The sequence below is a fragment of the Phascolarctos cinereus genome, unplaced genomic scaffold (genome assembly GCF_003287225.1).
Source record: "Phascolarctos cinereus isolate Bilbo 61053 unplaced genomic scaffold, phaCin_HiC Scaffold_3;HRSCAF=262, whole genome shotgun sequence".
In the NCBI taxonomy this organism is placed as follows: Eukaryota; Metazoa; Chordata; class Mammalia; order Diprotodontia; family Phascolarctidae; genus Phascolarctos; species Phascolarctos cinereus.
The window spans coordinates 89329723-89351613 of record NW_027555736.1 but is presented as its reverse complement, the minus strand read 5'-3'; the positions used below and the strand labels follow the sequence as shown (position 1 = coordinate 89351613).

General features: G+C 33.5%; 1 protein-coding gene across 9 annotated transcripts; it reads right to left on the bottom strand.

Moving 5' to 3' along the window:
- Positions 1-697: 697 nt before the first annotated feature.
- TIAL1 (TIA1 cytotoxic granule associated RNA binding protein like 1) lies at positions 698-21383 on the bottom strand. 9 transcript variants are annotated; one of them, XM_020988215.1, is made up of 14 exons: positions 21274-21362; positions 20023-20084; positions 18611-18671; positions 14429-14525; positions 11280-11429; positions 10983-11037; positions 10749-10836; positions 8809-8884; positions 7458-7566; positions 6817-6912; positions 6587-6671; positions 6135-6258; positions 5677-5816; positions 698-3583 (listed from the first exon to the last, which is right to left on the bottom strand). In XM_020988215.1, exons 3-14 carry the CDS (start codon positions 18649-18651, stop codon positions 3466-3468), a joined length of 1179 nt encoding a protein of 392 aa, XP_020843874.1. In that variant the 5' UTR covers positions 18652-18671; positions 20023-20084; positions 21274-21362; the 3' UTR covers positions 698-3465. The 9 variants fall into 9 exon arrangements, with proteins under 9 accessions (XP_020843874.1, XP_020843877.1, XP_020843879.1 ...); XM_020988218.1 differs by having other exon boundaries at positions 11280-11378; XM_020988220.1 differs by lacking the exon at positions 18611-18671.
- Between the last annotated feature and the right edge of the window lie 508 nt (positions 21384-21891).

The window sequence follows — 21891 nt, the reverse complement described above, 5'->3', positions numbered from 1 at the left end:
TATTTACTGCAACCTATTTTAATATTCACAATATGATAGATGACACATTTTTAATAGTGAAAGAGCAGAATGCTTCATACTTAAACAAATTTACTAATTCAGACTAATTAGAGTGAAAGGAGCTCCCAATTGGTAAAAAGTTTAAAGTTACAGTATATTCTTAAAGGTTTTAGTTACTTTCTAGTACATTGAAAAATTTTTTTAAAATCTAACACTATGTTTTCAAGTAGAGGTCCTCCCTGAGGCTGCCTGAATTATTTGGTAAGATTTGTCTGTAAACATCAATTAACAAGTACTATTAAAGTATATGAACATTTTTTTTATAAGTAGAGAAGACACTTCCTGAAAAAATTTTTGTTCCTCAGTTGCCAAACCAACCTTTTTTCTCCAAATACTACAAGGATAAATTTTGTTCCAGCCATGGTCCAATTATCTTGACTTCTAAATTTTTGGAGTCTAAATAATGACATCTCATTCTGTTTGTTTTTTAAACCAAAAAAGTCATTTCAAGGGAGGATGTAAAACCCCTATCACCCAGAGATTAAATTTTAGTTTACTGACACTTAACAGTTTTGCTTCATGAAACATATATGGTATCTAGAAATAAATCCTATATATCCTAACATATAAAGAATAACGAAATATTTAGATTTGAGGGTAGAAAAAGGAAGAATTACAAATGACAATACAGAATAAGTCACTTGTCATACAGTCTAGTCTTTATTTAAAGACTTTTTTCAACTGTGATTTACAGCTTTGGCATAAGTAGGCTAGTCATTCAGCCACTAACTGCCAACGGTTGTAGAAATAAAGTCATGGTGGTATATAGGGAGTTAGTACTGGTAAATAAATCATCAGAGCAAAGAGAATGGCAGAGTAAAAACATATCACTATAATAAACCTCCACAGAAGTTTGACCTGAGGCTTTTTTGTGTGCCAAAGGCAATCTGCATTGATGCTTTTATGAACACTAAAGAAAGGAAACAATCCTTAGTTTGAATTAAGATGAAGAAAGTAAAAACTCCTATCATGTTAAGAAACAAATCAGTTAAACACTTGAACCTGTGTTAGTTCGAGGGGATGGGGAAGAAGGGGAAAATGTTACATCACTTGGAAAAATTTCATAAAATAAAAACAGTTTAAATCATTTATTAGCCAATCATGAAATCTTGTTCTTCATCCTAGATTAAGGCCAAGGACACTTCATTCATGTGCCTATTTATAGTAATGAAGTTGTATGCTAATTTTTTTTTTAAATCCTAGAATATTGTTATCTATGCATACCGATGAAAACAGCTAACATGGTTAAATATCTAAATTGTTGCTTTAAATTTATTTGGATACCTAAACTCAGAAGTAATTATTTAGAAGAAAAAAGTATTAAAAACTAGCTGATAGATTAAAACTAGGTGATTCAATAGGCCTTTTTTTAATCTATATAATAAAAAGTTCAATTCTTAAAATTCAGTTAATTCTTTAAATTCCCAACTACAGAAAACAAATGATTCTCATTTGGACATTCTCCATTTAAAATATAAAACAACTTTAAAAAAAAATACTATCCCTCAGGATATTTACCTTAACTGGATAAGTTTTACAATACAAAAGCATAGCTGCTGACTAATATAGCTCTTTTCTAACTCCTCCATTTCTAACTGAAATGAAAGAACTTGATCAATTTATCAATTTGGACACAAGTCACAACTTGGACAAAACTTGAGGTCCTATGAATTAATAAGGAGAAATAGACTAGATTGAGTTAAATGTATAAGTAAAGGGAAAGGGAAAAAATACATTGCAGCAACTTTTACTTATAAAATTGCCTATATTAAACTATATCTTATATACACTGAAACTTTAACTTTTAAAAATAGCAATTTGTCAGTGCAAGTTGTAACTTACTTGACTGTTAAGCGTTTTTTCTAGTTTTAGGGCTTCTCTCTCAAGTGTATTCAAATACACAGGTGAAACATTTGCACCCCCTAGCTGTCATATATAATATAGACAGAATTGCCTAGTAGACATTCCTGTTCAGCTACAAATTTGAGGCAGTTTTAGTCAATTTATCTAGAAAATGATTCAGAAATAATCATCAATCTAAAACATCTTCATGATTTATCCATTTATACCTAGTACATAAACAACCCCACCTTTGTACAGGTCTATCACATGCAAACTACCCATTAAGACATAAACTTTAAAAATGAGAAATATAACTCAGCGTACTATTTCAATTGTATCTCCATTTTCCAAATGGCACATTGAGTAATCCAAAATAGGATGTTTTCAACAATCTCTTATTTAAAAAATTCTTGGGCAAAATATTTTCAAAAACATTTTCAAAAAACTCCCCTAAAATTTTTAAAACACTCACTATACAACTTATAGTAACTCTAAAATACATTTACAAGGCTCTGAACCAAAGTATTTACATACCAAATAATAGAAAGCAAAATAAAATAAAAATTTAATGATATATTTAAATGCACGAATGCATTAAAAATGTATGAAATTAAGATTAAGGCTCTCCCTGAAAAGTAATTTACGTAACTTTACATAATAACCAACTTTGGAAACATCAGTCTTGGCACATTCTTGTCAATCTACCACTTCTAAGCAGTAGAATATATTAAGCATTACTTCAAACAGATTACTAATTCTATATTTAAACATGCTTTTAAAACACGGTAGTTATTACAATGTGTAGTTTTCAATTTTTATGCAAAAGCCCAAGTATGACTGCCTGACTTCCATATAAACATATTTGCTAAAAATTTGCTTCCAAAATTATGTGCAATATACTTCAATTTTAATAAGAAAAACACTTCTGATATATGCCTAAATGTGGACCACAAATATTTGTTCAAGTAAATCAGACTGTACTGTTCTTTTAAACTGCAACATTTCTATATCAAACTTCAGTTTCTTTGGGCATTCAGAAAATAATTAAATGCTCTTAAGTTACTTCCAGGGTATGTACTTCTTCTAAGTGACAATTATCTTGGCTGAAATAATATTTGGTCCACCATTAAGAAAAAAGGATTCAAGATTTATGTAAAACTTATAAGTGATTCACTGTATTTCCAGATCCCCAATTTTTCCTTTTAGAATAGCAATACAAAACAGAAAAAAATGGAATGGTAATATAAGAAGCAAAATTCATAACCCACTTCTCTGCGGCTACTATATCAAAATTTGTAGTCAGAATTGTCTTTATTGACTTTATTTTTGTTTTTGTACACAAAGAAAAATCATGTTCATATCCATCATGAACAAAAACTTAAAAAGGCAGAACTAGAAGACATGTGTGTCCTTCACCAAAGCAAAGCTGTGCTAAAGGTTCCAAACATTTCCATTTTAAAAATAAATATTTCCATTTTCCGATGTCTACGTTCCTGTCTTCACAGAGTGTCACTGGAAACTGAAGCCTATCATGAATTACCCTTTTGTTTAAAGAGTCCCAGCTCACTGTGTTTGGTAACTCGCCATGCCATATCCAGCTTGGTTAGGTATTACAGGAGCAGCTTGTCCTTGGGCAGGCTGAGCACCAAATCCACCCATCCAGGCTGCAGATGGAGATTGGCTTTAAAGAAAGAAATGTTTCATTTAGAATTTATTCATAGTGAAGATTCAGAACCTAACAGTTCTTTGGCAATAAAAAAAAAAAACTTCTGTAGAACACATGTTTATTGCAAAATTTTAAAAGAGATGCTAATAAAAAATATACTTGCTTAACGTAGGTTTACGGTCATTCAAAATAAAAAGATCAAATAAGGCAATAAAACTAAAGGAAAAAAAAATATCTTTGGGTTGCATGCCCCGTTAATCTATTAAAAAAAAAGTTTAAAATGGCAAAATTTCATATACACTAGAAGTCACATATAATCATATAGTACATTTACTGCTTTGGGTATCTTGTATTATACAACCTCAGAGTACTGCATACACAGTAAAGCCTGTAAGAGATTTTAAAAGGAAGGCTTAGGGTTGTCTGAGACTCAAAAACTTCCTAGCAACTCAGTACCTAAAGGCGGAACAGGCTGCCTCAAGGCCTCAGGAGATGGTGGCCTCCACTGCCCTGAAGATTAAAAAAAACAAACTGCAAAACAGCCACTTCTTGGCTTTGAGGTGAGAGAGATGTTGGAAAGGTATTCCTATTCAAATACAGTTTGGGATTAGCTTGCCTTTGAGGTTCCTTCAAATTCTGATATTCTGTAATATTGAAAGAAGCCCACAGTAATATTAGGGACTAACTTATGGGAACAAAAAAACCCCAAAACCAATAAATGCCACATATTCTATTTGGTATCAGATAAATTTTTCTATTTATTCCATATACAAAGTAAAATCTCACTTCAGAACTACACAAATTGAGAAATTAACATGCAAAAATATCCAATAAAATAAAGACATCATGCTACCTTATGATAGCTTATAGATTATGTCACACAAGTGAAATCACCTGAATTTAGGAGAATACACATTATTCTAACCATGGCTAATAAGACTCAAAGTTAATATTGTACAATGATTAATTATGATAGTTAGCTCTTCTCAGCAAGACAATGATCCAAGACAATTCCAAAAGACCTGTGATGGAAAAAGCTATCCATATCCAGAGAAAGAATTACAGTCTGAATACAGACTGAAGCATATTATTTTAACTTGTTTTTTCTTGTGGTTTTTCCCTTTTGTTCTCATTCTTCTTTTACAACATGACTAATGTGGAAATATGTTTAACATGATTGTACATGTATACCCTATATCAGATTGCTTGCTGTCTTTGGGAGGGGAGAAGGGAAGGGAGGGAGAATAATTAGGAACTCAAGATTTTACAAAACTGAATATTGAAAACTATCTTTACACCTAATTGGAAAAAAAAAACCCACTATTAATATAAGACTCAAAGCTAACTAAAAGGTTCTTTCTTACATGACTAAACTATATTCCTTAAGAATTCAGAAGCAAGGGGCAGCTGGGTGGGGCAGTGGATAAAGCACTGGCCCTGGAGTCAGGAGGACCTGAATTTAAATTTGGCCTTAGACACTTGACACTTACTAGCTGTGTGACCCTGGGCAAGTCTAGCAAAAAACAAAACAAAACAAAACAAAAAAAAGAATTCAGAAGCAGATGGAGTATAGTGTGAAGACCACCACAATGTAAAGACATTCATGACATTTACTTTAACCCTTTCTTACAGTCCTGATTAAACAGTGAATAATGGTATAAAATAAATATGAAGACTTTCAACTTCTTATGAATTGCTTTTATTTGGCACTATTTTAAAATGCCGTAAGAATAACTAAGAAAAAGGAAATCTGCCAAATCATTTACCACTTATGGATTACAGAAAACACTGTGTTAGGCAAAAAGGATTAAAAAAATCCCCACATCAGGGGCAGCTAGGTGGCACAGGAGATAGAGCACCGGCCCTGGACTCAGGAGGACCTGAGTTCAAATCTGGCCTCAGACACATAACACTCACTAGCTGTGTGACTCTGGGCAAGTCACTTAACCCTACCTGCCCTCACCAAAAAAAAAAAAATCCCCATATCAAACACATCCTATAAAAGATTTAATGTTTTCACTTTTACTACTACATAACTAACCAACAACTCAAAAAAGTCACCATAGACTCCATGGAAATTATTATAAAAATATGAAGAGATAACTTACTCAACTCCAAATCCTTGCTGATTCCATGCTTGCCCATACATTCCATAGGATGGCACTTGCCATCCATTTGCCATATATTGTCCATACTGTTGTGGATTTCCATATACCTGGCTCCACTGGCCCCACTGACTATAGTCAACCTAGGAAAAATAAACATCTTAGATGATATGTAAGAAATAAGCCTTACTCAGGATTTTATGAGAAGACAGGAGATAAGAGAAAGAACATACTGAATGAAGACCCTCATGGTATAGGGCACTGTTGTTATATAAATTTTTAAAGGAACACCTCAAAGAGACACCAGCACTACTTCAAGTTTATTCTCTTTTTTAATAGCATTTAAAGACATTTAAAAGTGTTACTATGCTTTAGGTTTTCCATCAAAAAGTTATAAAACTTCTTCTGGGACATGTTTTAACTCATATATGAAACAGTGTGAAAATCATGAATCTAATTACCTGTTGGAAGTTTTTAGTCATATCAGGAGATTCTTTACCCCAATAACACTTAACTACGTGTCCTTCAATTGTTGTACCATTTACTGAAACAATGGCATGGGCTGCACTTTCATGTGTTGAAAATCTAAGAGATGAAAAATCAATACGTTAAAACTTTTATTTTAAGGTACACAGTTGCAAGGGCTTTTTTGTTTGTTTGTTGTAGACTTCATTTTGGATGTGTGTGGTTTCTTTTAAACTTTGCACAATGAAGCATGCATGCAAAATGACAGCTTACAGATATGGCTCCTATCTTCTAACAGGTAAACCCATGGGCCTATAAAAAGATGTGCATTGCAAAAGAACAGTAGCATATGGCATGTTGATATTATGGTGCCAACCAAAAATAATTCAAAGGAATGAATCAACATTTTTTGAAAGCAACAAAAATGACTACATCATAGCAACCTTACCTGACAAATGAATAACCTTTTTCAGGAAAAACTCTTATTTCCATAATCTGTCCAAACGGTGAAAATGTCTGTCTCATGAGCTGATCTATAAGAACCAAACCAAACCAAACAAAAAAGACAAAAACCCCCATAACATTTAAAGCAGATTTGTACCATGAAATGGTGTCACACCACGAAATGATGTCAATGGTACAGGATACCCACTAGAACAAGATAAGGAAACGTCCTACCTGTTAACCCAGAAGCAATTCCTCCACAGTACACAGTACAATTTTTTGGACTTGACTGATTTACCACATCTTCAAATCTCAACTGTTTTGTGTTATCTTTTTACAGAAAGAAGATAGGAAGTTTGGGTTTTATTAGTTGTAAAGTCCTACAAACACAGCTTTTGAGAAGTATAAATTGCTTAGACACAGTATTATTTTGAACTGTGCAAAATAAGCATAATAATTTTACAAAAATAGACAAAAGAGGAAGGTATGAGTCTTCCTTCTCTATATAATTACAGCACTTCATCTATTAATTCTAATCTAATCCATTTACTTCAATTAATTAATTAATTATTAGATTTAAATTAATTAAAATACTTCAAAGAATATATGTTCAAAACAAACTCCATTATTCTCAGGAAACAGTAAATTTGGCATGAAACCTAGAATTCTAAGGATAAAATTATTACAGTCAGTTACAGTCAGTATTACTGAACACACTAAGACATGATTCTGTGCTGAAACCATAAATCAAACCCTAATTACACTGTCCATGTTACAGACATGATTCTATAATGGATCCATAAATTAGACCCCAGTTAAATTCTTCATACTATATACTGTGATCCCTATAATGTTAACAACAGTAATTGTCTTACTTTCTTGTGTACTTTTAGGAGCTGGTGGTTTACGTGTTGCCCAATTGGTCCGGATTTGACGACCTCCTAGCCACTGACCTCCCATGTGTACAATTGCATTTTCTGCATCCTATAAAACAGAAAGAAAAAAATAATAATAAAAGGCTGAGAAATTTAAAACAATTACTAAAAAAAATAATTATCAGCAAATACGGTCTATTATAAGGAACTGGAATTTTGGAGTTGACAAAATTCAAGAACTCACATCAATAAGCTTTAATTCACAGAGTATCCTAAATAAGTCATAGCCAACAGTCTGGCAAATGGATTAACATCAAGGTTAATTTCAATTCAAGTGATGCAAAAAAATTTTTACTTACCAATTTCAAAACACTGAGCTGGTAATCAAGGAATAGTTTATTCTTAAAGTAAAAACAAAAACAAAACAAACCCTGATCCAAGAAAATTTTAAAGTGTCATTAGAATAACAACCTTTCCCCTATCATAAACTTAAAGTCAGATGTTTCTGTTAATAAAACTGCATATTTAAAAAAAGATTTTTAGTGTAACTTTGCTTTCAGGAGATCTTGATATGAAACCCATGATGCATTATGACATTTAAACACTTATGACGTATGCAGCATAATTAAAGTGCTTAAAAAAGTCTGTCATTAGTCACTGGGTTTACATACTCAAAATTTCAGTGCTTTAATGAAATGCAAAGATTCTAAGTTGCTAAAGTAAAAGCTTAACAATTAAAAAAAACCCGATGCCAGTTTTTGTTTTAAGTGTCTCAGTTTATATTTTATGGTCAACACAAATGTTTAGACATTAGGCGACTAGATTTTTTTTAATAAAAAGATCACGCACAGTCTATTTTAATTTTCATGCAAATATTCTTACATAGCCTTAAAATCCCAGTTACAAACAGAGATAATAGATGGGAAGTAGAAAGAATAAATTAGTGTTATTTACAAAGCAGAGAGAGCAACACTATCCAAGGAAATAGGAAAGGTTAACTTTTTTTATTATCCTAATGTCAGGACTTACTACTACCACTCAAGTGTGGGTTATTATTTCAATGGATGTTACTATAGCCAAATTTCTGTACTAAAACTATAATACAAAGTACCCACTTTACCTATATTAACATTGTAAAAAATGTTCCTCATGTTTACCAACTAATATCATGTTACTATACTCAAGTTCATGTACAAAGAATGAGGATAGTATGTTAAAAATCAAAAAACTACCACACACAATAAATATTAAAGCTAGCAGATTATGTATCTGGAATATTTAGGTTTCAGATACATTCATCAGTGACTAAAATTTCTACCAGAAACAAAATTTGGAGTTAGAAGCTACTTACCAGTTTGTTATAAAACGATACAAAACCATAGCCTTTTGATTTTCCAGTTGCCATATCTTTAACTACCCGAGCATCCCTGTGAAAAGAAGCACAGCTAAATGAGGGAAATAATAATGACCTCAAAATAAAAACTAAAAGGAACCACACACACGGTATTGTGAGCATATTTTTATATAAATTTCAAGTTAACCCTAATTAACTACAGCCATTCCTGAACTCTCCCTATTGTTTCTTTACCTGTTAGAAAAAAGCAGTAGGACAAAAACATGTAATAAACATGCAACCTATCAAATACAGCCTGTTCTTTCTAAAACTAAATGCTCAAATTTGAAGATTAAAGGGAACAATAGTTTCCTTTTCTAATATTCTATTGACTATGATCCTCTAAGGTTTACTGTTCTATAAATTACTTTAACAATGCTAACTACTTTACCATGCAATCTCTAAATAGTTAAATGTCTTCTGCCTAGTGATACAAAATATATGAAATATTAAAAAATTGAAAAAGAGGAAAAAAATAGGAATTAAAAAGGCATACATGGCCTGTTAACAGATTTCTTTATTTTTCTTGGTCAATTCTCTACCATCATTTTGGAGTTTGGGCAGCTGTAAATTTTGAAAAATTGACATTTTCAGAAATTTAAGAAAGGAGAATAAAAAACTAACAACAATGCTAAGCACACCAGTACGAAAACAACAAATTTACACAGAAATTTTTAGTGAGTAAGTTAAAATGATTGGAAATATAGAACTGCACTGAATATAGAATGTTAAAATGTAAATACTAAAATATGTATATATAAATAATGTATAATAAGAATAAATAGAAAATGAGAAAAAAAATCTACAACTGAGTTCCAGTGTGCACAGTTCCTTGCAGTTAGCCTTCAAGATCCTGTCCATTCTTATGAGCAATTCTGCAAAATAACCAGAATGCTATTACTTTTAATTGTGACTTGGACTTTAGAAAAACTGCAGGTCTCAGGTATAAATAAAGATTGAGAAACAGCAACCTGTATTATTCTTTTTATACTGATTTTTAAAAATAGTTTTACTTACCACACTTAAGAGATTTAAAAGCAAAGCAAACACCAAAAATAGAAGATTAACAATTAAATATACTGGTCCATTAAAATTAAATATACAGAACAACAAAAACTGTAAAGAAACGAACATTGTTGTTCTTAGCTGAATTATATTCTTGTAAAGCAGTATTAAATGCTCAAGAAAATAAATCTACAAAATACCCTGCTTTTAAACAGCAAGACAAGTTACACTTTTAGCACTTGCAAAATTTTAATTTTCTAATACATTTGATCACAGAATACATTGTGAACTTTGCTCTAGAACATGTGTTAGAGAAAGATCAAGTGGCATTTTCCCATTTCTGGCATAATCATGCATCACCAACAACAATATCTAATTCATATATCATAACACCTTTGACTCAGACATTTTAATACTAACAAAATTATTACTAAATCATAAAAACAATATATTTTACATTTAAGCAAGAATAACTTCTCCAAGTTCACTATACTAAATTCATAACATAAAACATTCTTTTACCTTATTATTCCCCTCCCCCACCCCCAAAGCATTTACACACAGCCTAAATTCACAGTTCCTTTTGTTTATCTTTAATACATCTTCAAAACATTTACAAAAACTTAGACCTTAGGTTAGCATTTACTTATTATTTACTAAACATAATTCTCTAAAGTTGACATACAGAACAATTTCATTTATAAACATGTATATTATGCACAGAATTAATTGAAAATAAAGACTCAAGAACACTAAAATACCATATTTGCAGTTTAAAAAATATAATACAAAACAATGCTTACTAGGGGGTAAAAACACCTTAATTCTGAAATAAGTTAATCTTAAACAACTTTCCTGGCACTACTGAGTAAGGTATTGATAACAATACTTACGATATTTTACCAAAAGGAGCAAATGCTGATTTGATATCTTCTGTTGTTATTTCTGGACTCAAATCTCCAACAAATACATGGAAGTGATCTGGAACCGAAGCATTTTATGATAAAAACACTCAGGAACTTAATTAGTAGACCTCAGGATTGGAGAAAACATGATTAAACTGGGATTCATAAAAATGCTACCATATTGACCCCTGAGGTGTACAGTAAGAGCTGCAATATACTTACTAGAGGTATCTTTTTTCTGGCTACTTGGTGTTGTTGCCCAGTTTACTTTGACCTCCTAAAAATAAAGATTGCATTTAATACAATTAGTCATTTCACTGTGGTCACTAACTTACTTTTAATTTGGAAGGATATTTTTTGTGAAGTATCAGATTGAATAAAACAAAAGCACATTATGACTTAGGAGCTCTCTGTGTTTGAAAAGTCACCAAAAATGAACACAAACCAAAAGTAGTTATCATGCAAAGATTTGTGTGTGGAGTTACTTTTTAAAATGTACAAAATGTTCTTCAAGCTTACCTTTCCCAAAATTTTTCTCCCATTCATAGCCGCTAATGCAGCAGCTGCATCTCTGTGTTCATAAAATTCCACAAAGCAATATGGGTCATTGCTTGTATGCTGCAAAACAGAAAATCCAACAGAAGAGTTGACCCTTCTGCTATCGGGTTGCTGAGAAGAAAATCCAGGAAAAAACATTACTGATAGCTAGGAATTTTAAGTGAGATTGCAAATAGCTAATGAAGCCTAACATTTTAAAAGATAAATCTTATAACTTAAGCAGAATAATAAGGTAAATAGTATGGTATTCATACAGAATTATAAGAAGGACTATAACCGCATGCCTATATTAAATTCAAATTATCAGAATGTGATCTAATCATTTTGTAACTTCTAATAATTTAAGCTCATATCAAAAATTATTTCTGATAATTTTGGTGCTAATAACATAAGTGTTCTTTATTAAAATTGTTAGTACATACCAAAGTTCTTCAACATTTATCACTGGTGCTAGTTAAAAATACTGGACCAATGATTAACAGGTAATCAACCATAAAGTAACTAATGAGAAATATATAAAACCCAATTTCTATGAATGGACTATTTTAAAGACTTTCTATTTTGCCAATAATGTTCAAAACACAAAATTAAGTACACCAAGTCTGAAATGATACTACATACATCATTAGATGCAGTAAGGCAGCGCTGAACAGTGGAAGAGGGTGGAGGCAGAGAGACTCTAGTTCTAGTCCCAGCTCCACCACTAATTTCTTGGGTGTTTTTGGGCAAGACATTTCACTTCCCTACTTCTCAGTTTCCTCATCTGTAAAATGAAGGGGTTGGACTAGATGATCTCTAAGAGCTCTTCCAACTCCAAAAGTTAGACCAAAAAGAATCTGAAATTTAGAATAGAAGGGTGAGGATCACTAATTACTAGGACTTCTCTCCCCTATGTATATCTGAAATTGAGGAGCTGTATTAATGCATTACACTTTTGCATCTTCTGGAGTTTCATGAGTACAAAAAAAAAATACAGGATAACAAAATCACAAAGCAAGTTTTTTCCTTTCTGACTTTTACCAGTACTATAGGAGATTTTCTATGGTACTAGTAGACTGGATTACATAATTTTTCTTTTTTGTAAGAGAAAATTATTAAGAAAAAGAAACAAAGTCAGAGACTTCTAGTACCTACTGAAACAAATTCTCTAAGATTGAGCCTTTCTAGAATTTCACAAATCTAGTCAGAGATCCTCTCCAAAAGAAGTTGAGGACTATCTATTAACTTTGAATTTGATCTCAGTGATCAAATTTTCAAGTGTTTTCTGAAACTGCAAATAAACAATATTTAAGGACATGTCTACAATTACACATTGTGAATAAAAACTGTTACAAAAACAATTTTGCGAAATTAGATTCTAAGTTAATTCATAATTGTACAAGTATACATAATAAACATATGTTTCAAAACCTCCCCTGATCATTATTAATGTTTATTGAGAGAATTAGTGTATATATTTCAAGGTGGACTGAAGGAGACTAAAATACCAGCAAAATAAGAATCTTTTATCCACAAATGTTTTCTTTTGCCTGGAAAAATTTCAGTAAAGTGATCCAAAAAATGGGACTCTTAAAACAACAGTGACAAAACAATCAGACTACATTTAATCAGAAACAGAAAAGTGTGATCATTAGCTCTGGCAAAAAACCCTGGGCTGTCACACAAAATCCTATTGTTGGAATAGTGTCAACATTATTCTCACTTGTGGAAACTGAGAGAAAAGAATTCAAGTCTTAAATTTAAGCCAGCTATTTAGCAAATATTAATAACATTTAAAAAAAGAGAAGGCTAACAATAGAAATAAGGAGCTAAAACTCTATGGACATGTAGCAGTCCTCCTACTTTTTCCAAAATTTCCTAGTTTATTTATTTTTTCATTCCTATTACTAAGTAGTACCAGAGTTATACATAGGAGTCCATTTCTGAAAAGTTTCAGAAAAAGAACAGTCTTCATTACTTGTTAGCTAAAAGGAAAAAAACTGCTGTAGGCTTTTGAAAACTAAAAGCATTAGCCTACTTGTGAATAGCTGGCTAATTTCATGTTTATTTAGTGCTTACAGTGTGCCAAGTGCTTTAATATATGCACTCTAGGAATTGACATTTTAAAAAAATTTACTGTACTATGCTAGGTTGTAAAAACATTTGATATACTATGGCTAATAACATAAGGAAAAATGGTTAAAGTCTATTTTGTGATGTATAGAATCTACTCAAAAGTAACTTAAGATTTCAGCAGAAAAATAAGATTCTTCAAGCTTTAAAGTAAAATCACATCAAAAGTGAAATAAATTACTAGTTGTTCAAGGACCTTTGGATTCTTCCACTTCTACAACTCCACAACTTTAAAGGTCATCACTAAGTAACACTTGAAACAACAATAGTGAATTGTTTCCTTTACACTTACTAGTGATGTCATCAATTATTGTTAGATGAGGGGAATTCCAAATTTGGAAGACAAAAGAAGTTTAGGATTATACAACTTAACCTATATAAATCCAAATTAATATAGATGAGAATATAGATTAATTTTAAAAGGACATTAACAAAACAACAAAGAAAAAATGAAGGAAATACTATCTACAGACTCTGTTCCAGATATAGTCCTGGAAATTTCTTTTAAATATAAGAACAGACTTTGACTTTAAAAATGTAGCTGTATATCAAGCTGTCATTATTAATTTATATTTTAACTAAACATCCATAAGATGTACTGCACAGTACTAAGTATATATAATTTCATGTGATTACATACACTAGGACCCTTTAGCTTCATATTTTCAGTTAATTAGTAGGAACATTTTTACTTTCAAAAAACTTCACTCAGGTTTTCAACATGAGCAGATGCAATATCAAGAACATCTTTTACATTCAGCATTTTCTGAAGACAACTACATGGCATGAAAGGTGATTTTAAATGAAACCTCTTTGAACAGTTTGACAAAAAGCATCTAAGTAATAGAACCAACCTGGCCAAACTTCAATCTCCCTCTGACAGCCTTTATTTCAAGAGCTTACAGCAAAAATCCTTATCTACCAACACATGCATCACTGCATTTTTAAAATTAAAATACTATGGTAGTTGATGTCACATTTTATTGGGAAGATCTTACCTCTGTTATCATTTTACAGCTTTTACATGGTCCAATTTGACTGAATAACTGAAGGATAAGGACTTCTGTCACATCCCTGGAGAGATTACCTACATAGCTACACAAGAGGGGGAAAAATAACATTTTCACAAATAGTATCTTCTTACTTGCCACTGACAAGTTTTTAGGTAATTTAAGACATTTCATTATCTTGAAAAAAATCTCTCAGTTTCTTAATATTGGGCCTTATTCTACAAATAAAATGCGAGCATTTACTTTTTTATAAGCACCACAATATTTTCTGATGAGGTAGTTTTGGGGATCTTTAAGAGCAACTTTAAGTTGTGGCCTTATAGTTAATATAACCATAATTATTTCAATCCTTTTCCATCTGCTGAACAGGCTTTTTATTTCCATAGAATATTTGAGGGGAAAAAAAGCAAACCATTCAAACTAAGATCCATATTAAAGATAATAGCCCCAAAATAGTTTCAAATAACTCAAAAGAGTCACTTGTATTATAAATACCAACCTCCAACAATTAAGATGTTAATAGGCCAAAAAGGGAACAAGTTATAAAGTGTGTCTATTTTAATTCCTAAACAGCATTTTGGGATAATTTTAATATAAGTATATAAATATATACAGACATATACACATATATTCATATATCTTTTTTTAAATATGGCCAATGTCACTGGAGACTTTCAGGGATAGGAAAGTGAAATAGTGCATTTGAAAAAGAAATTTTACATTTTTTATTAATTTAATTTTGTACTTAACTGGATTAAAATTCGCATGAGGTAAAATAAGTAAAAAAAAAGTTACTATACTACACATCTTTATAGTCACTTCACCTTATTTACCTAGCTATACTTTGCGACAGAATCCTTATAAAAGTATAGTTTTGAAGAGAATGAATTTGAATGTTAACTTTCCTAAAATCAAATATGTAACTTTCCTGGAGATGTAAGGGGAGGGAGAATTAATTAGGGGAGAGAGAAGATCCTAGGAGATTCGGAGGAACAAAAACATAGACCTAATACACCCTGTGTTATAGATTTTTTAAAATGTTCCATCTCCAGAATTTATAAACCTTCTAGAATTCACTTGCTGCGTGTAAAGATGGCCACTCTTCCATAAAAAACAAAGAACTTAAGTGTAAACAGTATCCTTCAATCATATAACCAAAACAATATAGATAAAATATTAACATGCTTTATTTAGCTTTCTGGAAGAAACTATATTATTTTAATTACCATTATAACATACAACATCTGGAAAACTAGACAAGTTTCTGGACAAAAATAAATCCTACATGCATAATAATTAGGTAGTTTTAAACCATCTAAATTTCTTTGATAGTACAAATCCAAAACAGAAAATGACACAGGACAAGTTACGGTAAAATTTTTAAAATCTGATGGAGATAATAAATAATAATTTTTAGTTGTATTAAAATATTTATAGAATCAATAGAAACTATTGATATACATATGTTCAGAAAAGGCAACAAAAAAAATCCAGTAATACTTAAATGACATATTGTTTCTAATAGTAAATAATTTCATCCAAAGTTTCTTCCAAAACTGATTCCTCAAACATAAAATCAGCAACAAACTTTGGTGATGTCCTATGCACTAGTCTTCACATGCATTACTGATCCAATGGAAGACCACATATTGCATTGCTTTTTTTCCTGCAGTAGTAACAGACTTTTGAATCATTCATATTCATTTGCTTGGAATTACCAGTGATTATCTGTGAGTGACGTAGTTAGTGGCCATGGCTTTCTTCTGTACAAAGTTACCTGGGCTATCTTACAACTGAACCTTGTGGAAAACTATGCTTTATTTAACCAAATGAATTAGCTGAATTTTTTAGTTAAAAATGACACTACACCCTTATTATGACCAAAATTAAATAGGTTCTATTATCTTCATTCGAGACAATTTGATAATCAACATAGAAGCATATGTATTAAAAAACTGTTAAAGTATTAAAAATTCTGAAAAACTATGTAAAATCTTTTCTAATTTAAGAAATATTTAGGGAAAATATATGGTAATTAGTTTCATGAAGCTATAATCATAAAATAAAGTTATTCTAGAGCTATTCCTTTTTCAGACAACTTAATTTCAAGATGTACATTTTATGTCTCAATATGTGTAAATATATATGTACATATGTGTGCATATGTACTAACAGGTTTTAAAGAATTCCCTAAATGAACAATTAAGACAACTGTGTCCATTTCTAGCAATGAGATTAGATAGCACTAAATAGCAATTTTCAGATCAGTTCTTGTTAGTCAGAATAGAAGATAATTCATAATGTAGACAACTGATAAGGTTTCTGTATCAGATTTCTCAGCTTTACTTGCCCCCCATAAAATACCTCCTTTTATGGAGGAAAAATTAAGCCTAGTCTTTACGCTGCACATGAATGTTAGCAGTGAACTTTTGGCTTAAAAAAAAAAAGTCGCCACTAAGATCACTCCTGTAACATTAACATCTTAATGTTAAGAGGGTCCTAATAGTCTCCCAAATTTTTGACAAAATCTGCTTTTACCTATAATAGCACAACCTTTAAAGAGCTGCATAAGTCACATTGTATGGTGCTTTTAAAAAAACTGCATTATGTATTTTCCTGGTATTACTATTTTAAAAAAAACACCTGTACTGTACTATTTAGTTTTATATCATCACATATTAAATTTTTCCTAGAAAATACTACAGAACCAGTCCAAGACATTTTTAATAGTCAGCTCTCCAGATCACTTGTACTTAAAAAATATATTGTGTAATGGGAAAGGTAAGCTACTCTTTTCTTCTACACCACAAAATATAGCTGTCAGTGTGTTTCCCCAGCCCCCTTATGTTGGTCATGTGAAAAATTCATTGAAAAAAAATTTTAGTTTCCTGAAGAATCTAAAATACTAGGAAAGATGCTACACTGCAAATCCTTCCATTTGAAGGGATATCAGTGCACAGGTGAAAACTTTTCAGGAATTCTAAAACAAAGTTAGTAAAAGGGTAAGCCTGAGAATTAGGCTGCAAGAAAAAAGGAGGGGCACACCTTAGAGCACTATTTCGTCTTCTAAGGGCAGGAACTATAGAAATTGAAAGTATTAAACTGAAAAAGATATTTTTCATCTCTAACAGTGTTAAAATCCAGTTCAAAAGCAGAAGCAAAGTTGTCTAACAGTAAGATTCCACATTACTAAACTATCTCCAATGTACTATGCCTCTAAGGTCAAGGGTACCTATTTTAAAGCATTATTTTATGGGAATAGGATTGTCAGTGTTGTTAGCGACTGGATGCAGAGGGGATGGAAAGACAAAGGACTGAAGGACAAAAGAAAAACAAACCTACTTTGTTCTTACCAAATTTCCCAAGGTCATAAAGAATATACTTTTAAGTAGATCACTGACATGTCACTTATCCAAAATTGCTTCCATTAGCCAGACACAACTATTTTATTTGGGGGGAAGGGAGTGCTGCAGTCAGCAAGGCAGACATACTATGTTATGGGTTTTGATATAGTGACTAGGATACACAATACATATAATGGGGGAATTGTTTGACAATATAACCAAATCTTTGACATCATAAGGTTCTATAATGGGGTCCTAGTATAGTTTTTCCTATTAATAATACTGAATTTAGTTTTCAGACTTTTAATTGATTACCAGTTATGTGGCTGAGTCAAATTAAAGCCTTCTACTTTCATTGTCACTCTGATTCAATTAATGAAATATTTTTCTAAATCCATAATTCCTTTAGAATCTGTCACCTTAGGCAAATAGCAAAATAAGCTAATGTAGCAGGACCTCCCCTATTATAATAAAGAAACTTATTCCACATAGATTCAGCAGGCATACAATACATCAAAACATATTCCCCTCTTCCCAGAAAAAAGCTACATTCAGTATTAGCCTGGATGATGTAATCTTACAAGGCAGATGTCTATCATGTTTCCATACCAGCTATAAAGCAGTTTCCTTGTATTCTATATGGGAAGTTACCTACTGTCTATTAAACAAAAATTAATGTCAGATGAAAACAACAAACATCAAAAAATAGGCATTTAAGTAGAATATGGCAAATATAACACTATTCTCAAAAAAGCAATCCTATACCACTTTAAGCACTACAAAATAAATAAATAATACTGTAGGTAATTAATATTTAAAAACCTACCTATTAGCTAACACCACATTGTTTTCTGAAGATAGAACCATATGTCTTAGCTTGTGTGTGTCTGTAGGGAAAAAACCTCACTAGTAACACACAGGCATGTCAGGGTAACAGAGAAGTCTTGGTTAGAGTACATGATTAAAACCATATTAACTGCTTGAAAACTATTCCACAGATCACATGATCAAAGTAATTAAGGCAAATAGCCAGACACAATACCTAACATTAATCCTTTAACATCTTCAAACTTGTGCCTGCAAATATCTTTTTAAGGAAAAACCGAGAAGGTATACTTCAAGAAAAAAGAATTCAAACTCATTCTTTATTTTTTCCTGATACATCACAAATCTGAACTTACTTTATCTTAAATTTTTATTAGTGATTTCTATGATATTAAATAGAAAAATGGAATGCATCCTGTATGAAATAAGGTAACTATTTCTGTCTATAATGAGAACTAGGATTTTTTGCTAGCTATGTTGATTTGATGAAAGGAATACAATCAACATAAAACACTGAGTAGATATTACATAAAAGACAGTATACAAGGTATAATACACAGGAGGAAGGATGGAGGAAGTCTGAAGAGAATTTACTCCAGCAGAGTCAAAGAAAGAAAAAGGGAGATAGGGCAGTCAAACATGAATTGACGAACAGGGCATGGATAGAGTTTACAGGATTTACTCAGGTAAATATATATACACAACACACTTGTACATACCTGTAAACAGATAAATCCATGTTTAGGTGAGTGTCAGAGCATGAGATGATAAAGTATAGAAGGCAGAGGTAGAAATAGGTGACATAAAAGAAGTTAGCATATTAGGTCTGTTGGATAAGCCTGAGGAGACTTGTGGAAATAAAAATGTGATGTCAATGTACTATATGTGATGAATGAAAATCTCAATAATGGTGCTCTGTTTCTAGAGGAAAATAATTTTTGGTCTACATAATAATTGGCAAGTGTGTCAATTAAGAAACTGCTATTTCTCCAGCACCTGTTAATGATGTAAATAACATTTCAGATTTAGATACAATGTAACTTCTACCCCGTTAAAGAAATCCTAGCTAAGAGTTAAACCCAGTTCTTTCAAATACCTCAAGTCAAAGTACACATCACTAACCAAACACTAGAAATTGGCTTCATTAGCAAGTAACAAATTTCAAGATTTCTCCAGTTCTCCTCTTTCTGAAAAGAGAAGACCAAATTGAAAAGACAACACAAAATAGTAATACAAAGTTTCCACAAAAGGTAAATGGGCCCTCATTCTGAAAATCTAAAATGGAAAACACTTCTCCTGAAAAGATGGTGAAACAGGAACGGAAAGGGTTAAGTAATACAATGTTCACAAGAAAATAAATAGTAAAAAAGGAAATAATTTTAAAATTAAAGTATATATTACTGGGCCACTTACTTTTCTGGTTAGGGTAAGCCAATAAGAAGCCAAATGTTCAACTTCGTGTAATCATCTTACCCCTACTCCAAAGAAAGTAATTTTCCCACAAGATTATTTAGTCTATTAACAGGGACAAGTAAAGTAATCTCCAAATCATGAAAACCAGACTTAAGTATGAGACAGTAGCAATCTAACTCCTAATGCTCAAGACGGGAAGTACAAAGCAGAAGACTAAGAAAGTAAAAGATACTCAACAAAGTAAAAGATAACAACTGTATTTCCCATCATAAATATTCAGAAAAAAACTGATACAAAGGGTAGCAAAAGGAAGAAAGAAAAGAAGTGGCACAACTACAGGTAAAGGAATACAAATGCTGAGTCATCACTTCAGAAAGGAGACAATAAAATTAAGTCATTTAAAGAAGGGAGTCATTCATCTGCTTGGGTTTACAATCAAATGCAAAAGCAAAATATAAGAAAATGCCAAAGGCATCAAATTAAAAGCTCAGAAAAGACACCCTTTTCATCCATCTCTGCAAGCTTGGGGTAACACACAGATTAAAAGGGACCAGTGAGAAGGGCAAGAAGAGTTCAACAAGTGGTTATCCATTTGGAAGAGGCGGCTTTCCAAGTGAGTTGCAGAAAAAAAAGGAAAGGATGCTTGGGTGACAAGTGCACAGAAATGAGGTGAATACTCCAGTCAAGAGAGGTCAGCAGAGGGAGAGGTATGGCAGGAATAAGAATGGAGGGAGAAGGCGCGGTGATTGACACACAAGGTTCTGAATTTGGGGAGCAGGGGATGGAAGGTAATGAGACAGATGCTCCACTAGCTAGCCTTCATCACCCCGTTCGGGGACCCTCCCACCCCTTTTCCTCCCCGCCCCCACCCTATTCCTGCATCCATCACCAAGCCCCCTCCCCTGAGCCCCCCCCCGTTTTGAGTCTTTTACTCCTAGGACCCCCCCCTTGAACCGGGGAAGAAAACAAGGAGCGGCGAGTCTCTTGACAGCCTCAGCCTCTCGGATGCTGGGACGAGGGATGCCGATGAGGGGAAGGGGCGGCAGGCTTCGGGTTGGGGCAGGAGTGGGGAGGAGGTTTCTGCCCGGGAGAAGAGAGGAGGAGGCGGCGGCGGAGGAAGAATGTGTACGTGTCCGCCTCAGCTAGAGGCCGCCGCCCCGGCCCCGGCCCTGCCTGCCCCCCCCCAGCCCCTTCGGCCCCAGGGGCCCGGGCCTCGCGGCATAGGGCATCCCTGCCTGCTCGGGTACTCACAGGGTCCGGGGCTGCCCGTCGTCCTCCATGGCGGTGGGTGAGACGGAGAGATCCCGGGACCGGGGGAGAGGGGGAAGGGGGCCGGGAGGGGGAGATGGCAGGATCGGGATCGGGGGAGGGAAAGGGGCGGGGTGGGGGAGGAGAGGGGAGGGGGGCGACGGGCTCTGGCTGGGGACAGAGGAGAAGTCGCTGAACCCTGTTCTCGGACTCTCGCTCTCCCCCCAGCCCTCTCCGGACGCTGCGCTCAAAGAAGGAGGAGCAGCAGCAGCAGCAGCAGCAGCAGCAGCAGCAGAGGAGGAGGAGGAGGAGGAGGAGGAGGAGGAGGAGGAGGAGGAGGAGGAGGAGGTGGAGAAGGAGGATGGACAAAATGGCCGCCGCCACCAGCCAGGCAGGAAACTGGGCAGTGCGCAGGCGCGGCCCGCCCGCTCGCAGCTTTAACCTAAGACGCCGAGGGCAGCGCGCCGGGGCAAAAGGGGGTGATGTCTGAGGAGAGAGAGAGAAGGTCGGGTGGCTGAAGAAACTCCGCGCTCAGTTACACCTGCTATACTGTTTCCGCTGGACTCGCCAGCTGGTCTCAGCTCAGCCCGCCTAAGACGGAAGCGACGAAAAGGGTATAAC

Coding starts and splice junctions, on each gene's coding strand:
- TIAL1 (XM_020988215.1), bottom strand. CDS start 18,651: ATGGTTCTATCTTCAGAAAACAATGTGGTGTTAGCTAATAG. Junction 8,885..10,748: donor GCTCCTTTTGGTAAAATATC/GTAAGTATTGTT, acceptor TTCTTTTCACAG/GGATGCTCGGGTAGTTAAAG. Junction 6,259..6,586: donor AAAGGTTATTCATTTGTCAG/GTAAGGTTGCTA, acceptor TTCATCTCTTAG/ATTTTCAACACATGAAAGTG.